The sequence below is a fragment of the Oenanthe melanoleuca genome, chromosome Z (assembly GCF_029582105.1).
Source record: "Oenanthe melanoleuca isolate GR-GAL-2019-014 chromosome Z, OMel1.0, whole genome shotgun sequence".
NCBI classification, from domain to species: Eukaryota; Metazoa; Chordata; class Aves; order Passeriformes; family Muscicapidae; genus Oenanthe; species Oenanthe melanoleuca.
The window spans coordinates 72,037,763-72,055,922 of NC_079362.1; the positions used below are offsets into that span (position 1 = coordinate 72,037,763).

Sequence of the window (18,160 nt, forward strand, 5' to 3'; positions counted from 1 at the left end):
TGTCTGTGTGGTTGTAATTTTTGTGCTTATAATGTTTGACAGTGTTGGCTGGAATATTGAAGTTATGAACTTAAATACTAATCGAAGGTGTATGTTAGCAAGATTCATAAAGCTTTCTTTTTTTTTGTTGTAACCTAATTTTAGTTTTATGCCGTATATGGTTATGAGCACAAACAAAATCTCACTGCAGATGTATGCATTCTTAAGGGACAACTTTAGTTGTAAACATTAGTTAATCTATACAGTAGAGAGGTAGGATTGCTTAGCTTAGGATCTTGTCTCAGCTCAGTGGCTTAAGAGTAAAATGAAATGCCTAAGGTAGCAATCTTCAGGCCTTCTGAACAAGCATTTGCAGGTGGGAATTTTCTCATTTGAAGCAAGCTGAGTAGAGCTGTACTGTGTGAACGTGTGTCTATGTGTGTAGTAGTGCACAAACATCTGCATGTGTACAACACTCATAGCTATTTGCTCGTATATACACATGTATTTTAAAAGCAGGACATTGGGTGTCTTTTACCTGGCAATGTCATGATTCTCATTTGTAACCTTTGTAGCTGCATCAAATAACTAAAAATACTAATGCATATGATCATGTCTTAGTGTGCTAAGAGCATTAACCACAGATACAGTGTAAATTGGGAACTAAGTGTGATATTTGATGTAAACATAGCAAACTGCTTTTATAAAATTCTCACAAGAAACCTATAAACTATGTTGAGAGATTCCATTTATAACTTTCTAAGTTTTATTGTGTAATTATTTCTAATAGGTTGAATTTTAAGATACTTTAACTGAATGACTTAAGTACATTTGCAAGCAGTAGTTACTTCTGTTGCAGTGGCCAAAGATAATGTTCAGCTTCATTAAGAATTACTATTAAATATAAATGATTAAAATAATTATAGGCTGTATTGGTGTGAGTATAAACCAAGTGCTTGACCTAATCTAATATTCTTCATTAAGATAAGTGTTGGTAGCTTAGCTTGTTTCTATCAGGTTGATAGAAACCATTCTCTTACATTTCAGCAACATCTCAGACAGTCTACAGAAAGTTCAAGCATTCATAACTCTGTGAAGTTTTTGACTTATGACTTAAAAAAAAAACCAAAAAACCAACCAAACAAATAAGAAAAGTCCACCAAGCCAAAAACCCTAGTCAATTTATTCTTTGTTTTCTTTCCAGACATCTCAATTTCTCAGTGACAAAATACAAATGTTGCAGCCACTGTTTGAGCTGACGTAGCCATAAATCCTCATGGCTGCTGATCAATTGTATGTTTCAACTATCCAGACACAGCATGCAGCTAAAATAATCAATGAAAAAAGTACAATAACCCTTGAAAATGAAACCTTCTGCTATTCACTTGTCGCTGTAAAGCTATCCTGTCCTTTAACAGTGGCCTCAGAAGGCAGTGCTACTGCTTTTTCTGTCTTTTTGGACATACGAGACACCTGCCCAAGCATGAAGCACTGCTCTTACTTATTGTTTCAAGATAGCTTTGAGAAACTGTTCAGGACTTTTTAACAAATGAAGATGAAAATGGAATGTTTCAACTCTTTGCTTTCAAGTTTAGGTGCACAGACTTAGGACCTAATTTTATACACGCATTTGTGAGAGAACAGTCTATAATGTTGCATTAGCAAGGCCCTAGGAGGAATCTTTAGTTACAGATTTCATTGAGGTTGTACACATGGAATAAGTTACATATGCCTTATTATAGTGGATGTAATATATTATGTATTTATAAGTAAGACTGCTCAAATCTGATCAGCTGCAAATGACAGAACCTCTAGTCTTGTATCACAGTTATTCTGTCACAAAGGGATTCTGCACAAGCTACAAGTACAAGGAAAATGTAATTCTTGCTGACAGTGTAGTGTCCAGGAGACTGTCTTGAATTAGTCACTTTTGAATCCAAGTGCAGTGTTTGAAAATTTACTGAGATGCTAATTTCTTCCTTTTTTTAATAGTGTTTATTATATGTTTTTAGTTTATTATATGTTTATTTCATGTTTTTGCTGGGTAGTACTAAGAGATACATTGACCAACAGACAGAATATACATAATGTAGCTTTTTACAAATAGGTACTTTTTACTTGTCAGTGCTGCAAGTAGAAATTTAGACAAAAGCATTCCTAGCGACTGCTTAACATCAGAATAAATTTTCACTTTAAGTGTTCCAGATTGTACTGTTTTGTATCTGATTCATAATTTAGAAATGGAAACTCTGGCGTGTAGATTCTGCGGAGCTGCTTTAGCATCAATACCTTGCCTTCTACCATTTCTAATGGTAAAATAGGGAGCAGGTAGGGTGAGATCCTCCTTGTATTGCAGGTGCTCTTGAAGAGCAAGTTTGCAGCCACTAAATTATGTAGCAGGTAGTATCTCAGTGGAAAACATGCTTGGTTGTACTTCTTGGCCGGAGTGTTCATATGATTTGGACTTCAGGTGTGTCCTCTTTGAGTGATGACACTTCAAAGTGAAAATCCACAGACACTGTGATAGACTCTCCTGATCCAAATGGAATTGGAAACTATGCAATTTCAAGAGTTCAGCTGTTAGTAGAGGTAAAGATCTCAAAGATCATCTTCATTTTTTGTTCCTCGTCTGTAATACAGGGCTACTGTGTTTCACTCAAATTGTGTAGCTCCAAGCATATGGCATAACTTGGGTTGTTTTTATGCTGCAGGTATGTAATAGTGGAGTGTGAAGACCAAGATACTCAGCAGAGGGACCCGAAGACTCATGAAATGTACTTAAATGTGATGAGGAGATTCAGTCAGGCTTTGCTGAAGGTAATTCCTCTGTATAAGGAAGTCCATAATGATTTGGGATAGTCCTTCTTCAAAAGGGTACAGGTGTCTAAGAGGATGAGTTGGGTTTTTTGTGTGTGTATGTCACATGCATTGAAATTTTACAATAGCTTCCACTTCTGCTTAAATTTTGAATTTGTAGTAAGCTGAAGAAACTGTCCAAAAGGAAAACAACAAATACTGAGAACTCTTTTTTCTCTTTTTTTGCTTGTTCCTGTTAGTAACACACTGGTTCTAAAATACTCTGCCTTACACTGTGTCTAAGACCTTCTAAAAGCTTAGTGTAATCAATGCGATTTATTTACTATTTATTTATTTATTGTAAACTCTTGTCCTTGAAGCGCAAGTGGAGAGAGAGATCTGGAACTCAGAAACAGCAATTGCTGTTCTGTTTGTCGGCAGCAGAGGGTGCTGGAGCAGCAGGGAAAAAAGCTTAAATCAGACAAAAAAACTTCTGTGAATTGGAAGTTTTATTGTAGATCAGATATGCATTTTTTTTCTGGATTTTCACATATCTCACACTTAATATTATTTCCAGTTTTAGGGGGGTGTTTCTTGAGTCTGACTCTTGTGCTTCTTAAGAATATTTTGCTGATATCCTTGCTAACTTACTTTGGCTGTGTGAATTGGTTTGTCATGCATGGCTGTTCACCACTGAAATTGTTGAAGCAAATTGAAATGCACTGTTAGGTCAGATAATTGATTGCCAGCTACAGTGACTGTGATTGTGTTTTACAGAAAGTACCTTTTGAATTGACGGGAAATTGATCATTATTCACTTAACCTCTTAAAAGCCCAAAGGTCTAAGAACAAAGAAATGATTTGCAGACAAAATAATTACAGAACGAGGAATTAATTTTGTTTCTTTTCATTCTTTTAGGGTGATAAGTCTGTCAGAGTGATGCGCTCGCTTTTGGCAGCTCAGCAGACATTTGTAGATCGGTTGGTTCATGTAATGAAGGCAGTGCAGCGTGAAAGTGGGAATCGTAAGAAAAAGGTAACTAAAGGACTGAAAAGCCTGTCTGTGGCTTAAATTTGACAATGGGTAGGAATGTTAGCTTTTCATTACAGTTCCTTAGCGCTGAGATCTATAACAGATGTCCATCCTTCTGTAATAATTTTGGTTAACTGTGAACAAACTTTGGAAAGGCTTTGATAGTTCAAAGTTCCAAAGAGTGTTCAAAGTTTGTAGATAGAACAAAAGAAGAGGCCTTTGAGAACACTCATGGCGTGTTTTGGCCAAAGAAAGATATGAGCATAATTAAATAATTGGTGATTCAACTGAACATGTTGGGGGGACATGGGAGAGAGTATCAAGTTGTTGTCATGTGAGCGATATGCCAGATAATGATAGTGAGATAGATAGTGAGAATCAGTTCACAGCAAGGTTTCATTTGTTCCAAGAGCAACAAAACTATTCTTCTATAAGATATGTGTTTACCAGAGCTCAGCTTTCTGTTGGGTTTTCAGGAAGGGGCTTTCTTTATACATTGTAAGCAGCTTTGTCCCTCTTAGTTAAAGTGTTTTAAGTGCACCTGACAGGTGGGTGTGGGAAAGAAAGTGGAAATTCTATTTGTGTATAACCTTTTCCTTTGACATACATCAGTATTTTCAAACATGAGGTTTTCAGTGTGATGATTTCTTTAAATGTATAGAGTATATTTATGCAGAAAAGTAAAGCACTTATTAACAAAAAGTGAGGCAACTTTTCTGTGTGTCAGTAACAAAGGTTAAAAGAAGAGGAAAATTTTTCAATTTGTAAGATTCTGTTCCTGCTTGTGCATTGATAGTGTTCAGTTGTATATTCTTTTAGGAAATTTCTATAAAACTAAGAAACACATTGCTTTTACTTTTAGATTGCAATCTAGATAACAGCAATTAACCACTAGAACTATTCCTGATAGCTGTGGGCCTCCTTGGTGTCTGTTTGTGTCTGTTATATTCAGCTAGGGAAAAGGCTAGGGACTTTAATGTATTTGACCTTTATTATGTAGGACACCAAGTGTACTCAAAAAATTGATGAGTTTTGTGTTTCTTATAACTACAGATGTAGGAATGCCAAGCAAGTCTGGAAATCAGATGAGTGCAAGCTCTTGGCCATTTGGTTCCTTGGTGGTAGGGAATTCCTTGGTGGAATTGAGGGATATAAAGTTTCTGAGTTGGATTTGAATCAATTTCTGAAACATAACTAACATTTAATTTTGGTATGGAAAACAAATCATCCTGTGCTTTGTGCTGGCAATTTAAAAATTAGATTTTTTAAAGACTATTATATTTGGAACTTAGAAAATTGCTTCACTATACTAACACCAGATGTAATATTTCCTTTGTTATTCAAATTACTACAAATTGAGAGTTTTTATTTCCCTGGGTAGTATGAGTGAAACCTTGATTCTTTGTACAGATAAAGAATTGAATTAATTTAATATTTGTTAGTAATGCATCCTTTGTTTATGGACTTATATATACTTAGTATGAGTTTTATGTTTTGTGAGGTTTTTTCTTAAACAAATTTTCATTCTTTTAGAATGAGAGGCTTCAGGCACTGTTAGCTGATAATGAAAAGATGAATTTAGCAGATATGGAACTTATTCCACTTCCTCTGGAACCTCAGGTGAAAATTAAAGGAATAATCCCTGAAAAAGCCACACTCTTCAAGGTAAATGAAAGCTTCTGAAGAGCTGAAATACAAACAAGTCTTGTGAATCCTAATCTTAAAAACATCGGTTGAAAGATTTAAAGGGGTAGGCATAGTCAAGGCAAAATGCAACTGTATCATGCTCTTAAAGTGGTTAAATAACTCCTTATTTTCTTTTGTTTTTCAATTTAAATTTTTAAACTTTAAAGCAGCTTTTATAATAGTGATACAGAATTAAGAAGTTCAGAATTTCCCAGAATTTTGTTCCTGTGTTTAACAGAACTACTACTTTAAGATCAAAATAATGCAAATGAAGGCAGGTATGCTGTGTCTCATTTAGGTCTGTGGGTCTATTCCATTTCTTAAAAAATGTTAAGTTCAGAGAGAATGGAAAGCACTCTGGTGGTCCATTTCATGCAGTTGCAGTCAGCCTGACAGGTAAATCCTATATCCCTGTGGTTGGTAATTCCTTAAACCAAACTGTAGCAGCTACTTATGACCATAAAACAGCTGATGTCCTGTTGAAAGGGCTTATTTTGTTTATTTTACTACTTGAAATGTAAGTTAATGCTTGCAGCATTAAGTTATTACCTGTGCTCAGTGATGTTGGACCATTTTATAAATTTGCATTCAATTCCTATAGGTGACTGCAGTCTAATTTTAGGATAAGCAAACTTTGCTGTACAAGTCAGGCCTAAGTCCTGGAGGCCTTTGTCTGCCAGTTAAAAAATTCTTGCAGGCTGCTGTGACAACCAGTGTTAAATCTGTCATCTCTAATAGGTCCTAGATTTATTATGCACAGTAGTTTCATCAGACTTCTTGTTGACTATGTTGTAATTTGAGTTTACTTAAAGTCAGAGATGAATTCTTTTTGCTTAGTTTTCTACCAGTTTTAGCTTGCTTCTTCCTATCTCAAATTAATTCCTTTGAAGCGTAGGCTTCTGCAATTGCATGCTCTTGCACCTTTGGTTGGAGGCAACATTGAAAAGATTTTCTCAGGAAAATAAACTTTTGCAAACTCAAATCATCATTTTATGTGAGTATGATTTAAGAGTCGGGGAAAGAATGTGGAAAAAAAGATTGCTGGAACAGCAGCTAAATGTTTCCTATCAATAATAATAGCTGAAGTTCTTCAGGACAAACTCAAGGCAGTCTTTTACATTTTGGTCTTCTGTAGCTATGCAAAAAATATAGGACCAAAAATGTGAGATGTAACTTGTTTCAAAATCAGAGATTTTATTGCTTCTCCTAATTCTGACAGCTTACATATTTCCATTTAACATTTAATTCTGGGCTATGGGATAAAAACCAAACAGACTTGAAAAGGGAAGAATTAATAATTTTTGGTGCCCTTGGACATGACATTAGCTTGTGTAAGACTGCATAAAGAATAATTTCGACTTTACTTGTGGCACTTAAAAATTTTGTGGTATTAATTTGAAAATCTAATCTAACTGCTCAAGATTAAATTCTGTATGTCTGTTATTTTTGTTTGGTTTGCTGTGGAGGGAAGTGACGTGACTTGGTCAGTTGCAATAGGTTATATAATTCATGTAGGTAATTGATGCCCTTTGGTTCATTTTACTTGGAGAAATTGCAAACAATTAAATGGGCTTTCTCAAACAATAATGTAAAAAGGCATTTTTGCTTTTGCTAAATAGATTTAAGGAAACAATTAATTGTTTAAGATGACTTGCCCCTAGGAATTCTTTGCTGCTTATCCTGTAATTGTGTCGCTTTTTGATCTGATCAGTTTAAATTTGTTTTGTTGTGACCTTTTGCGTAGTGCCTCCTTTTTGATTAGAATTACGTGCACACAGAAAAAACTGAATGCTTCTTTCCTCTTCTGCTGTTGTGGGGTGCAGGGAGGGAGAATGTATCCTTGATAAAAAAGCAAGGAAAAGATTACGGTATTTTTCTTTTTGAAATACAGTTGCACTGTTGGTAATTGGAAGTGGTACGCTCTAAACCATTGAGGCAATGCAAATACAATGCAGAGATTGTATTTCTGAGCTCCATTGTATCAGTGTGTTAATATGAGCACTCGTATGAACCAGCTTAGTAGAATATTTTCTCTTCCAGAGTGCCTTAATGCCTGCTCAGTTATTCTTCAAGACAGAAGATGGAGGCAAATATCCTGTAATTTTTAAACATGGCGATGATTTACGTCAAGATCAACTTATTCTTCAGATTATTTCACTCATGGATAAGGTGAGATTTATTAATCTACATCTTTGTCTCTCTGTTTTCTTGATTTTCCTTGTCAAAAGCAAGACTGTTAAACATCATTAATGCAGCATCTATTGCAAATAATTCCAGAGTTCTCAGATCTCTTTTTTCTTGTCTATCTAGACATGTAATTACCCTGTGTAGATTAAGGAAAAAAAAAAAGAAGTATCGCCTAAAAGGCTTCCACTCATTATCAGTTTCAGTGAAGAACAGTGGAGATCAATGTCCAGTACACATCCTTTTAGTAATACAATTTGCCTTTCTGGTGCATTCATCTTTGCTTTTGCATATTATTTTTTCCCAGCTGTTAAGAAAAGAGAATCTGGATTTGAAGCTGACACCCTATAAAGTGCTGGCAACTAGTACAAAACACGGTATGAATACATTTATTTCCTTAAAATACAGTATGGAGAAGAATCTCCTCCCTGTGTTCTTAGTATGTAAGAAAGTCTTATTAGAGTGTAAGCCATGGAAGTAAACAATCTGAGTCACCACACTATTCCATAGGTGACTCAAATATCTTCATAAAAGAAGCTTGGTCTGGAGGCATAAGTGTGGGACAATCTGCAGTTACCAATCTTTGATGCTGGCTTGCAGTGTGATTATGAATAAATAACTTAAGACTCCTGTTTAGAGATCTTTGCATGAAGTGGAGAAGAAAAACAAAAAAATCAAACTTGGCTACTTTTGGATAAAATGGATAAATATTTAGGAAGCCATCAACATACTTTCTCTCATCTTGAAATCTTGTAAAAATCTTTTGCAAGTCAATTTGGTGATAATGACAAGTTGTCAAAGTATTGAAGGCAGGAGATTAGTAAATGGGACAAAAAAGTGGTTTTCCTATGAGAAGCAGTAGAATGACTGTGTATTAGTTCTGTCCATTCATACACATGTATTACAGAGTAGCTTGAAAGTTCCATGTGTTGGAAATTTTCTCTTTTATCTGTTTTCTGTCATAGGCTTCATGCAGTTTATTCCATCAGTACCAGTGGCAGAAGTTCTTGCTACTGAGGAAACTATACAGGTATGTGATGGGGGAGCTGTAAATTGCCTTCTGATCAAACAGTGTAAGCTGAAGGGTTAGATCTAGTGCAAAATTCTCTTATCTCTCAGCTGATTTTTTTTATCTGTTAGAAGACAAATTACAGCTGGAAACATTTGGGGTTATTACAGCAGATATTTAAAAGTATATACATAAATGACCACTGGAGTATCTCATGTTCTAAAAGTAACACTATTTAAATAAATTACAGTGGAGTTTAGTTATGATATTGAAATCCCAAGTTTGCTGTAATTATGAGTGGAAGATACCTGACACTTTTTGCTGCATGTTTTGTTTCAGAGTGTCTTACATTCATTTGAGCTTGTCAAAATTGTTTTGATTAGTTATTTTATTTTTCTGATGAAGCAACTAAATAATTTGTTCATATAATTTATGAAGCCTTTTTCCCCTCAATAGTGGATGTGTAGGTAGTATAACTTGGTTTTGTTAGCAGATTTTCTTAATTCTCATGGATTTGACTGGGGACACACAACTGAATAGCGGCACATAAAAACTCATACTGGTTTCAAGCACAGCACACAAGCTAGGTAGCAGAGCTCAGCTGGTTGAGATAAATATAGCTGGATAAAAACATACCAAATTGCTATATAAAGTGTGTAGCTAATAGTTTTTTTAATGAAAGTAGAGCATATTTATTTGGGTTTGATTTGTCAAGATAGCTTTTTTCCTTTTTTGTAGATGATATTGAAGTTTGCTTTTTTTTTTTTGTAGCTCAGTAGCTGTGAGTCCAATCAATCTAACTCTCAGCTCCTATTGTAGCGTATGTTAAAAATTCGAAGACTTAAATTGTTTATAATTTTTCATTGTCATTTGTTTGACAAATAAGTTTACCAAATACTTCTCACATATAAAAAATTCTTATCACTAATCAGTGGCCAGCATCAAGGTACGTAAGTGGGGGTTTTTTTAGCTTTCCATTCCATAGAGGTTTAATAAGGTACATCTGCACAGTCAATAACTTTACAGATTATAAAGTGCTTTCTTGACAATCCTTTGTAATCTTGGAAGTGTGCTATTCACAATTTTAGTCCATTACATGCTTTTATAAAGTAATATGTTTAGAAATGCCTGTGAAACTGTTATTTTTCAATTACTTACGACATCATATTATGACTGGAAATAGATGCCCTATTGTTTCGGTTTTTATGCAGACATAGGGAGAAATTATTCCTGTGAAGAATTATTAAACTAAATAGACAGTACACCAAAAGAGTAAGTTTTTCTGTGCTGAGACACGATAAAATAGCTGGGCATTGTATGCTCAGGAAATGAAAAGTAGTTGAGTGCTTTTAGGTGTTGTGGAATTTTGGTTTGCTTTTTTTTTTTTGGAAACATTGATTTGGGACTTCACAGCTGTTCTTGTAAAGATGAGCACTTTATATAACTTCTACGTTAACTACTGAAAAGATTTAAAGCCAGTAAACTGGTTCTGGCTAGTGAAATGCAGATCTGCAGAAAAGAAAAGGTGTTTTGGTGTTTCATGAAATTGCATTTCATGTTCATTTACATGAGTCTTAGTTTTTCATTATGATTTTAGTAGCTTACATGCCATCCAGGGGACTACCACACTCCTCTCACAGTGCTTCCTTAGATTGTTCTTACTGGAAGAAACTTGTCTTAGGCTTGGATAACTGAGTTTTCTCTTAGTCAAGAAGATTAAGAGTTTTCTTCTGGGTGATGGGAGGATTGTTTGGCCCTGTCCACATTTCACAGGAAATTCGAATTTTCCATTTGATGACTTAGGCTTATTTTTTTTTTAAAAATCAATATCAGCAGTAGGTTTGATTGAGGAAGGGAGACATATAAGGATGATAAACCCTGCATGCTCCCCAAATGTCGTTATAAACCAGGACTGTTAATCCAATTTTACTTTTTTGTTGGTATGACCTAAACAGTTTGCTTTGGAAGTATTGTCACTTATAGTTACTGATTAGTAACTTTTGAGTGAATTGTTAATTCTCTGAAACATTTAATAAAGGAAACAGCTTTTCAGTTTCTGTGTTGAGTATAAGATTGTGTTGATTGAGACAGAATATAAATAAAGTGATGTTAATTTAGATCTTACAAGGTGTTTTGGGGGTGATTGTTAGTTTAAGAAATTGTAATAATGGCCATGTGTGGTCTTGATTAAAATATTTTTTTTCCCTAAAGACCCAGTTTCGTATCATGTGGAATAACTAAATATCTTCATGGCATTCTCTCCAGAACTTCTTCAGAAAATATGCCCCTAGTGAGACTGGCCCTTATGGAATCAGCGCAGAGGTGATGGACACGTATGTTAAGAGCTGTGGTGAGTTACAGTCTAACAGCTGGTAACTTCTTAGGGGAAGTCTGTAGGGTGTGGTGGATGAGGTATTTAGATATTTCAGTTTAGGTGGCTGCAAACAGGGCCCCATGCATGTATGTACGTGCTATCAGAAATGCAGTGAAAAGAATCATTTTAAGCCTGGCATGACACACACAGGTCTGCTCTTGGTGGCTCTTAAAGGAGAGTATGAGTTAAATACTCTCTGCTTTCCAACAATAATCTTATCTCTTCCCTCTCTGTATTGTCAGTTGAGGTCTTCATAATGCAGGGGCATGTAAAGCATTTATATGATAAATCATCTGTATTAAAATTCTAATTGGTTTTGAAAACATAAGGCTTTTTGGGGGCCCTGGCTACATTTGTATGTAAAGAGAAAGTGGTAGTGTAGTTCATGTCCAGTAAACTGATGACCATGTTAAAATATCACATTTGCTGTCCATAAAATTAAAACATCGCTTCATTCTAACAAAAGAAAAAAATCTAAAAGAGTATTCAGGTGTGACTCCACAATATCTTCTCCTTTGCCCTTTTTGATGGTGCAGTCTTGCTTCAGCTTGTTTGGTGTTTCAAACTCTTCTGGTTAATGGGTGAAAGCAGCAATTAAAGCACTTTGCTCTTTATCACTGATGATCTTGTGAATGCTGCTGACATGGTTATTCAGGCTCATATCAATGCCTAATACTTGATTACTGTGGCCTTAAAATAGCTTCATTTCAAAATGTATATGTTCACTTTATTCAGAATATCTCAGCTTCTTCTGAAGTACCTTTATCCTAATATTGAACTAATTTAGTCTTTCAGAGTTAGGCATGTAATTGTATAGTGAGAAATTAAAATCTGGACAGCAGTGAAAAAGTTCCAGAGTTTTAGTACTTCAAATGTTCTTCATAGTGCTGATAATCTTGATTAGTCTTCACCAGAACCTCTCCTGCCCCAAGTCTCTGTGGTATATTTATTGCTAGTGAACTAGAGCTAAGATGATATAATATGCTGTTGTTAATTGTGTGGAACTTGTTGCTCTCCAGGAAAGGTACTCATACTGATGTTTACAATTTACCTGTTATAGCTGGTTATTGTGTGATTACTTACATCCTTGGAGTTGGAGATAGACATCTGGATAATCTGTTGCTAACAAAAACAGGTAATTCTTTTTAGCAATATAATTTTATAGCAACAGTTGTTTAATTTCTAATGTGTTGGTACATTTTTGTTGCATTTTCCTTGTGAATATAACCCTCTGAGTATTGCAGGCTAGATTGTATTTTACAATATAAGTTATATTATCTTATTTAGGGTAATATTTGCTCCAGTGTGTAACCAGAAGATGATTTCTTAACTAGAGGAAATGAAAGATTTGAAAATAAAGCTTCTTTAACGATTAAAATCACTGCTTTGGGATAGAGGGAATTTCAATTGTTGTCATTTAAAATGAGTTTATGTGTAGCTGCATAAGCTTCACAAAGTTTTGACAAATAACATTTCTTGTAGAGGAGAGTCTTCTGGAATTTTTATTTGGCTTATTTTTACTTGCTTGCTTACTTTTGAACTAAAGCTTCCCTAGGAGTTCTGATTGCTTGACTACCTTCATTGCATAGTGGTGGAGAATTAAGAGTTATGGTTAAGTGTTTATTCTGAAGTAAAACATTTGTTGAATGGCAAACTTTTAAATAAAAAATGTTATTTGGAAAAAGAGACCCATCCACATGGAAGGCTTGTTAGTTACAGGTAAGGCTGAAGCATATACTGCTTTTAATCATCATAGTCTGTCTGAAAAAGCAGAAAATCAACAATTGGCCTTCATTGCTCTTAAGCTCATGGAGGAACAACTAAAGCAAATGTATTTTACCTTATCTGTTTGGAAATATACAAAGTCATTTAAAGATCTGTCTTGAGAGGTCTCTCATTTATCTGTGGTGGTGGGTATAAATCTTTCTAAAGCAGGCTCTGCTTGCATGCTGAGAACAGTAATAGTTCAGTGTTTTGGTCTGGGGTAAAGTGTGCTAAGAAGTACAGCACTGTGGTTTAACTGGAAGAGTTTGGGGAGTACAGCAGAGGGCAGTGCACATCCATCATACGTTGCAAGTCTGAAAACCCATGGTCTGCCACAAACTGAGAGCTTTTGTGAGCTATCAAGAGAAATCCTTATGTTCCACATTTTTAAATACAACAAAGAATTGCTAGCAAGGCCTGTTTCTTGCTGCTGAGAATCCCGTACCCTTAAGTTAGTAAAAGCTAATTTCATTCTTCTCTTGAACAATGCATGCTTCAACTACCTCTTTCAAAATCATATGACTGTATGCATCCTTTCTTGATGGTATTTATTTAATGAATTGAAGGTTTTCAGTAGGCTAAAGAATGCTGAGTACCAGCCATGGTTCACATATTTCTTATATATCACTACCTGTTTTTTTGGCTCCACCTTTCAATTTGGTGAAAGTGGCCACATCTGTTAGACTCCTTCCAATAGAATTAGTGCATCATCTTGTAACATACAGAGGTCTATGCTTAGAATAGATACAGTATAATTTAAATATTAAGCACTAGATACAGAAGTCTAAAAAAACATTGTTAGAAATGTGGTTATTTTGCGTGAAATGTCAGTTATCTATTGAAATAATTTCTCTTGTCTTTCATGACTCTTTTATGCCTATAGTTCTAGAAATAGAATCACTTTTTTGTAGGAGTAGTCTTGAACAAGACATCTGGATTTTCAGGTTTTTAAGTGTTGTATCATTATACTTCAAGGACAGCTGTAGAAGTGTGTTTGGAAGGAGATGAGCGGAGCCTTCAGTCAAAACATCCTTATCTGTCAGTAATGTTTAAAATTACAAAAAGGCTTATCAGTTTCATAAATGTATCTTGGCTGATAACCCAAAAGTCACATTATATACTCAGTACTGCATGACAGGGATATTTATTTTCTCTGAAAACTTTGAACTTTTTGCTTCTAATGGAGACAAAATGCATTTTCAATTGCTCTATGTATTAACATCTGTTTCTAAATCTGTAGCAGATATTACTGGGATTTGTAGATAACAAGACACTGTTTTTCAGATGTATGCCCAGGTTTAGACAACATCAGTGCCTCCTTTTAGGATTACAGACTGATTTATATATTGAAACTGGCATCTGATTTAACAGCTAACATTCCTTTAATTGCCTTGGAAGAAAGATCTGGGTGGTTGTGAATCTGGATTGTTATATACAAGGTGTAGCATGTTCAGTTAACTTCCATGGAATATGCACCAGGCTAGTATATTGCAATTATGCCATGCCTTCCCCTGAGAACACTTTGTTCTGCAGTTCTTACACTCTCTGATTTGACTGTAGATTCAGAATCTAGGTACTAATAAAATATCCAGATATGGATGTCTTCATATTTGCAAGGCAGTCAGTAGTGTCATAAGGAGAGTTAGAAGGTATTTCAGCTTTCAGGTGAAGTCTCCTGTCCTGTTAGAGGTTTCTTAATAATTTCAACTTGCTTTATAGACATGCAGAAGTTTCACAAAGGTCCAGGCTATGTGTAGATATTGTAGGATATCCTAGACATTCAAATGGCTTTCTTGATAGTACTGCTCATGTATGTGTCTGACCAATTTATTCTCACCCTTGTGGAGGCCAGCTTATCTTTCAGTAACCTCTGGTCACCTGCATGAAAATGCAAGTTCCTTTTATGAGTGCCCAAAGTACAGCAGCTTTGACCTGACCCATACACTTGCTTTGTAGCAGGAGGGAAAATTGCTATGTGGATAAAATTAGGTTATTAATATCTAGGAGTAGGTCAAAGACTTGAGTGCTCAGAACTTGAAAATCACATTTGCTTTTGGCATCATGTGTAAATAGATGAAAGAAATGGGCTGTCTTGTCATTTAATGCTTAGAGGTAGAACTGTGGTTACCTACTGACATCACTTTTATTCTTCAGTCTTGGTTAGAAAGGGCTGTCAGGAAAGACAGCAAAGACCTGAACAGATTCATATATGAAATGACAGCATGTGTTTGAATTTCCTGTGTTTTTCAGTCAAAAAAATCTATCCCAGAGTAGGTCTGAGATGGTAGAAATGGAACACCTGCAGGATTCAAACATTCACTCTAATTCAGTACTTAGAGAAGTAAATTGTTAAATATGTTTATTAATGTTGCAAAATACTATAATATGTAAAATACAATTTTTAAAGATATTTTTCAATGTTACTGGTCTTAATAGAGGGGCACCCTTACTTTTTTTAAAAAAATAAAAACTAATGCATATTTTGTCCTTTAGATTTCTCTCTGGAATTCCATTTTCTGTGGTGCTTACTGCGAAAAGAACATAATACTTTAGCTTTTGATCTGCTAGAACGCTTTCTCTTCTAGGTACCTTGAACAGTATTTGTCATCTAGTTATAAATATCAGGCCTGTTTTAGTCTTAAAATATGCCTGAATAGAATGTATTTTGAGAATAGACAACTTGGGGGAGGGAGGTGAGTTATAATGCTTAAGACAAACTGGGCACTTACCAGTTACATGGGTGACAATGTTAAACTTCACCTCCACATGTTGCTGCATGCTGACTTCAAATCTGTGTCCTGCATAAGTTCTTAAAAATTCATATTACTTTCATTGCTGTGTAGTCTTGGAAAAGTTGTAAGATGCTGCTGCTGAAAATTATTACAATAAATTAGGCATTTTTTAGGATTTTTTGACCATGGCAATGGTCTGCGAGCAAAAGAGAAATTTTTACAGTAACATCAGATTTTGCAAGGAAAGCCAGAAAAACAACCCATCCATCCAGTCATTTTCATCAGAGGAGATTTTTATCCTATTGCTTCAAATTTAAAATAGGAGTTCAGTTAAGATAATCACTAAATTGTACATTTTTTTATATGGGCCAAGTTAAAATAATGGTGTTGCTTGAGGGCTACAAAGAAATAATGGAATTTTGGGCTGTTTTGATTTGTTGTTTTTTTTCTTCCCCAACAATGTGTACAGAGTTAGTTTGAAATAATTTACTTTTTTACTGTTAAGAGACAATTGCCATCAGACTTACTTTGTTACAGTAATTGCATCTAATTTGCTCTGTCCTCTGTGTTTTTTTTAAGGTTTTGAGAGTGTTGTCTGGTTTTCAGTGGTTTTTTGTAGCAAAATGAAACAATTTCTGTGCTGCTTTATAGGAACTTTCTCCTGTATTAAAATCTGGGTATTAGCAGTGAAAGTGATGGACAGACTATCCTCTCCAGCTGCACTCAGGTGTTACTGGCTATTTCAAGCACAAGATATCAATTTTTATTCTCTACAGGTCAGTGTTTCACTTAATCAAAGATCACTCTCAAGGCTGAAGAGAAGTCAGATGGACTTTGAAATCTCTGATGACCTGACTGGTAGTCAGGGTAACTTCCATGTTTTGTGCCATATCCTTGAAGTCTCCAATGGCCTGCGCTCTTTAGTCCATATGAAAACCAAGTGTTGAGTGGAAAAAGGCAGTCAAACTCATAGAATAAAAGAATTAATAATTTTAAAAAAGAGCTCAAAAGTATCCAACAGTATCAGCTTTTAGGTTTTGAAATCAATAATTTTATATATACATTCTCAGTACTCCTGGAAACTTCTTCCAGTCAGTAAATGCCTTGTGTCTCCCTTCTTCTACAGTAAAATAAATGGGGAGGGCAAAGTGATTCCTAGTGCATTGTTTCTAAAAATGAGATTCACCTATTTCACCTGTTGTCTTAAGTAACTCTTGGTTTTAGTTTAAATCATGACTGAAACAAAAAAAACCCCTCACCTTTATGATTTAGCACTCATTAGGGAACTGTAGTAAACCAAAGTAGAGGTTCAGTTTTGTCGGTAATTTATAGGCATGTCTAAAGATTAGGAGCCCTTTAAATTAAGATGTAATAAATCAGAAGAAGTTGGATCATGGTAAAAAATGGTGGTCTAAGAGATAGAAGTGTATGTGTTAGGACATATGCAGTGTATTGATGGAAGGACATGTAATTGCTTTGTAAAACGTGGTAGTTCAAGGCCTTTAGAAAAAGTTGCATTGCACAAAGTTTACATGAAAACTGGATTAGTGGGAGGGTAGGTGATTACTGTATATAAATGTCATTATATGAGTATGAACTGTTACAGGGAAGTGTCTGAAACAGGTTATAGAGAGACCATCCCTGGGGATACTCAGAGACTGTCTGGACATGGCCCTGGCTAAGGCACCTGGCTCTGGGTGTCTCTGCTTAAACAGGGGGTTGGACCAGATGTCCTCCAGAGGTCCCCTCATTCTTGCAATTGGAGTTATGCTGAGTGAAAATTGTTGCATTCATTAATATAGCAAAAGTTGAATATTCAGTGTAGAGCCCTGATACAAATGACACTTGGGATGATCACTTAAGATACTTAAAACTTTTTTATCTTGGTGTTAAAAGATTTGAAGTAATTGAGTTTATTAACTTAATAAATGTATTATTTATTAACATAAATAAGAATATAAATGTCACCTATTTTCAGTGTTAAATATATAGGAAATTTAATTTGTCCAAAGCAGGCTTCTTCCTCACTGGGTCAGTTGTTAAGACCTGGAGGGTACCACTAGTCAGGTTCTACTGTAGAAATCTCCAGACACTCAGTGCCCCCTCAGGCTGCAACTTCATGCAGGCACCAAGAAGAGCCTTTTGTTCATGTTCTGTAACAGGGTGTGCTGGTTTAATCTTTCAGAAGCTGAATTAAAAATATTCAAGTCTGTGTTTAGTAGACAGGGTTTAAAGACTTTAAAAATATTTCTTTAAATACAAGCTTGTACATATAGTTTAAGTTAGCCTAAAAACTAGCTGAATCTTGAAGTACAACTAGAAAGCCTATAATGTTAATGCAGGATGGCCTCATCTCACTTTCTAGGTGTCTATCACTCAACTTTTGAAAATGTTTCTGAATGTTTTAGATGTCTTTGTTACCAATGTAAATTATTAATTATCATCTTTTATTCCTTATCTCCAGAGCAGACTGAAAAAAAAATATGTACTGCTACAAGAGTTACTGTTTTATTCAAAATGTTGTCACTTGACTTTTCAAAGTGACTGGTTTAAATAAGTGAACAGAAAGCTGGTCCCCAGAACTTCTTTGGTAAACATGTTTT

The 18,160-nt window shown here is 35.1% G+C and overlaps 1 protein-coding gene across 1 annotated transcript in view; it reads left to right on the top strand.

Moving 5' to 3' along the window:
* The window catches only part of PIK3C3 (phosphatidylinositol 3-kinase catalytic subunit type 3), a 65,400-nt gene that overhangs the window by 22,568 nt on the left and 24,672 nt on the right, over positions 1-18,160 (top strand). Inside the window, exons 14-21 of the mRNA XM_056513701.1 lie at positions 2,691-2,796; positions 3,695-3,811; positions 5,342-5,473; positions 7,535-7,663; positions 7,986-8,055; positions 8,644-8,708; positions 10,953-11,037; positions 12,122-12,196. Of these exons, the coding sequence (XP_056369676.1) occupies positions 2,691-2,796; positions 3,695-3,811; positions 5,342-5,473; positions 7,535-7,663; positions 7,986-8,055; positions 8,644-8,708; positions 10,953-11,037; positions 12,122-12,196 (779 nt within the window). The remainder of the gene's footprint in view (positions 1-2,690; positions 2,797-3,694; positions 3,812-5,341; positions 5,474-7,534; positions 7,664-7,985; positions 8,056-8,643; positions 8,709-10,952; positions 11,038-12,121; positions 12,197-18,160) is intronic.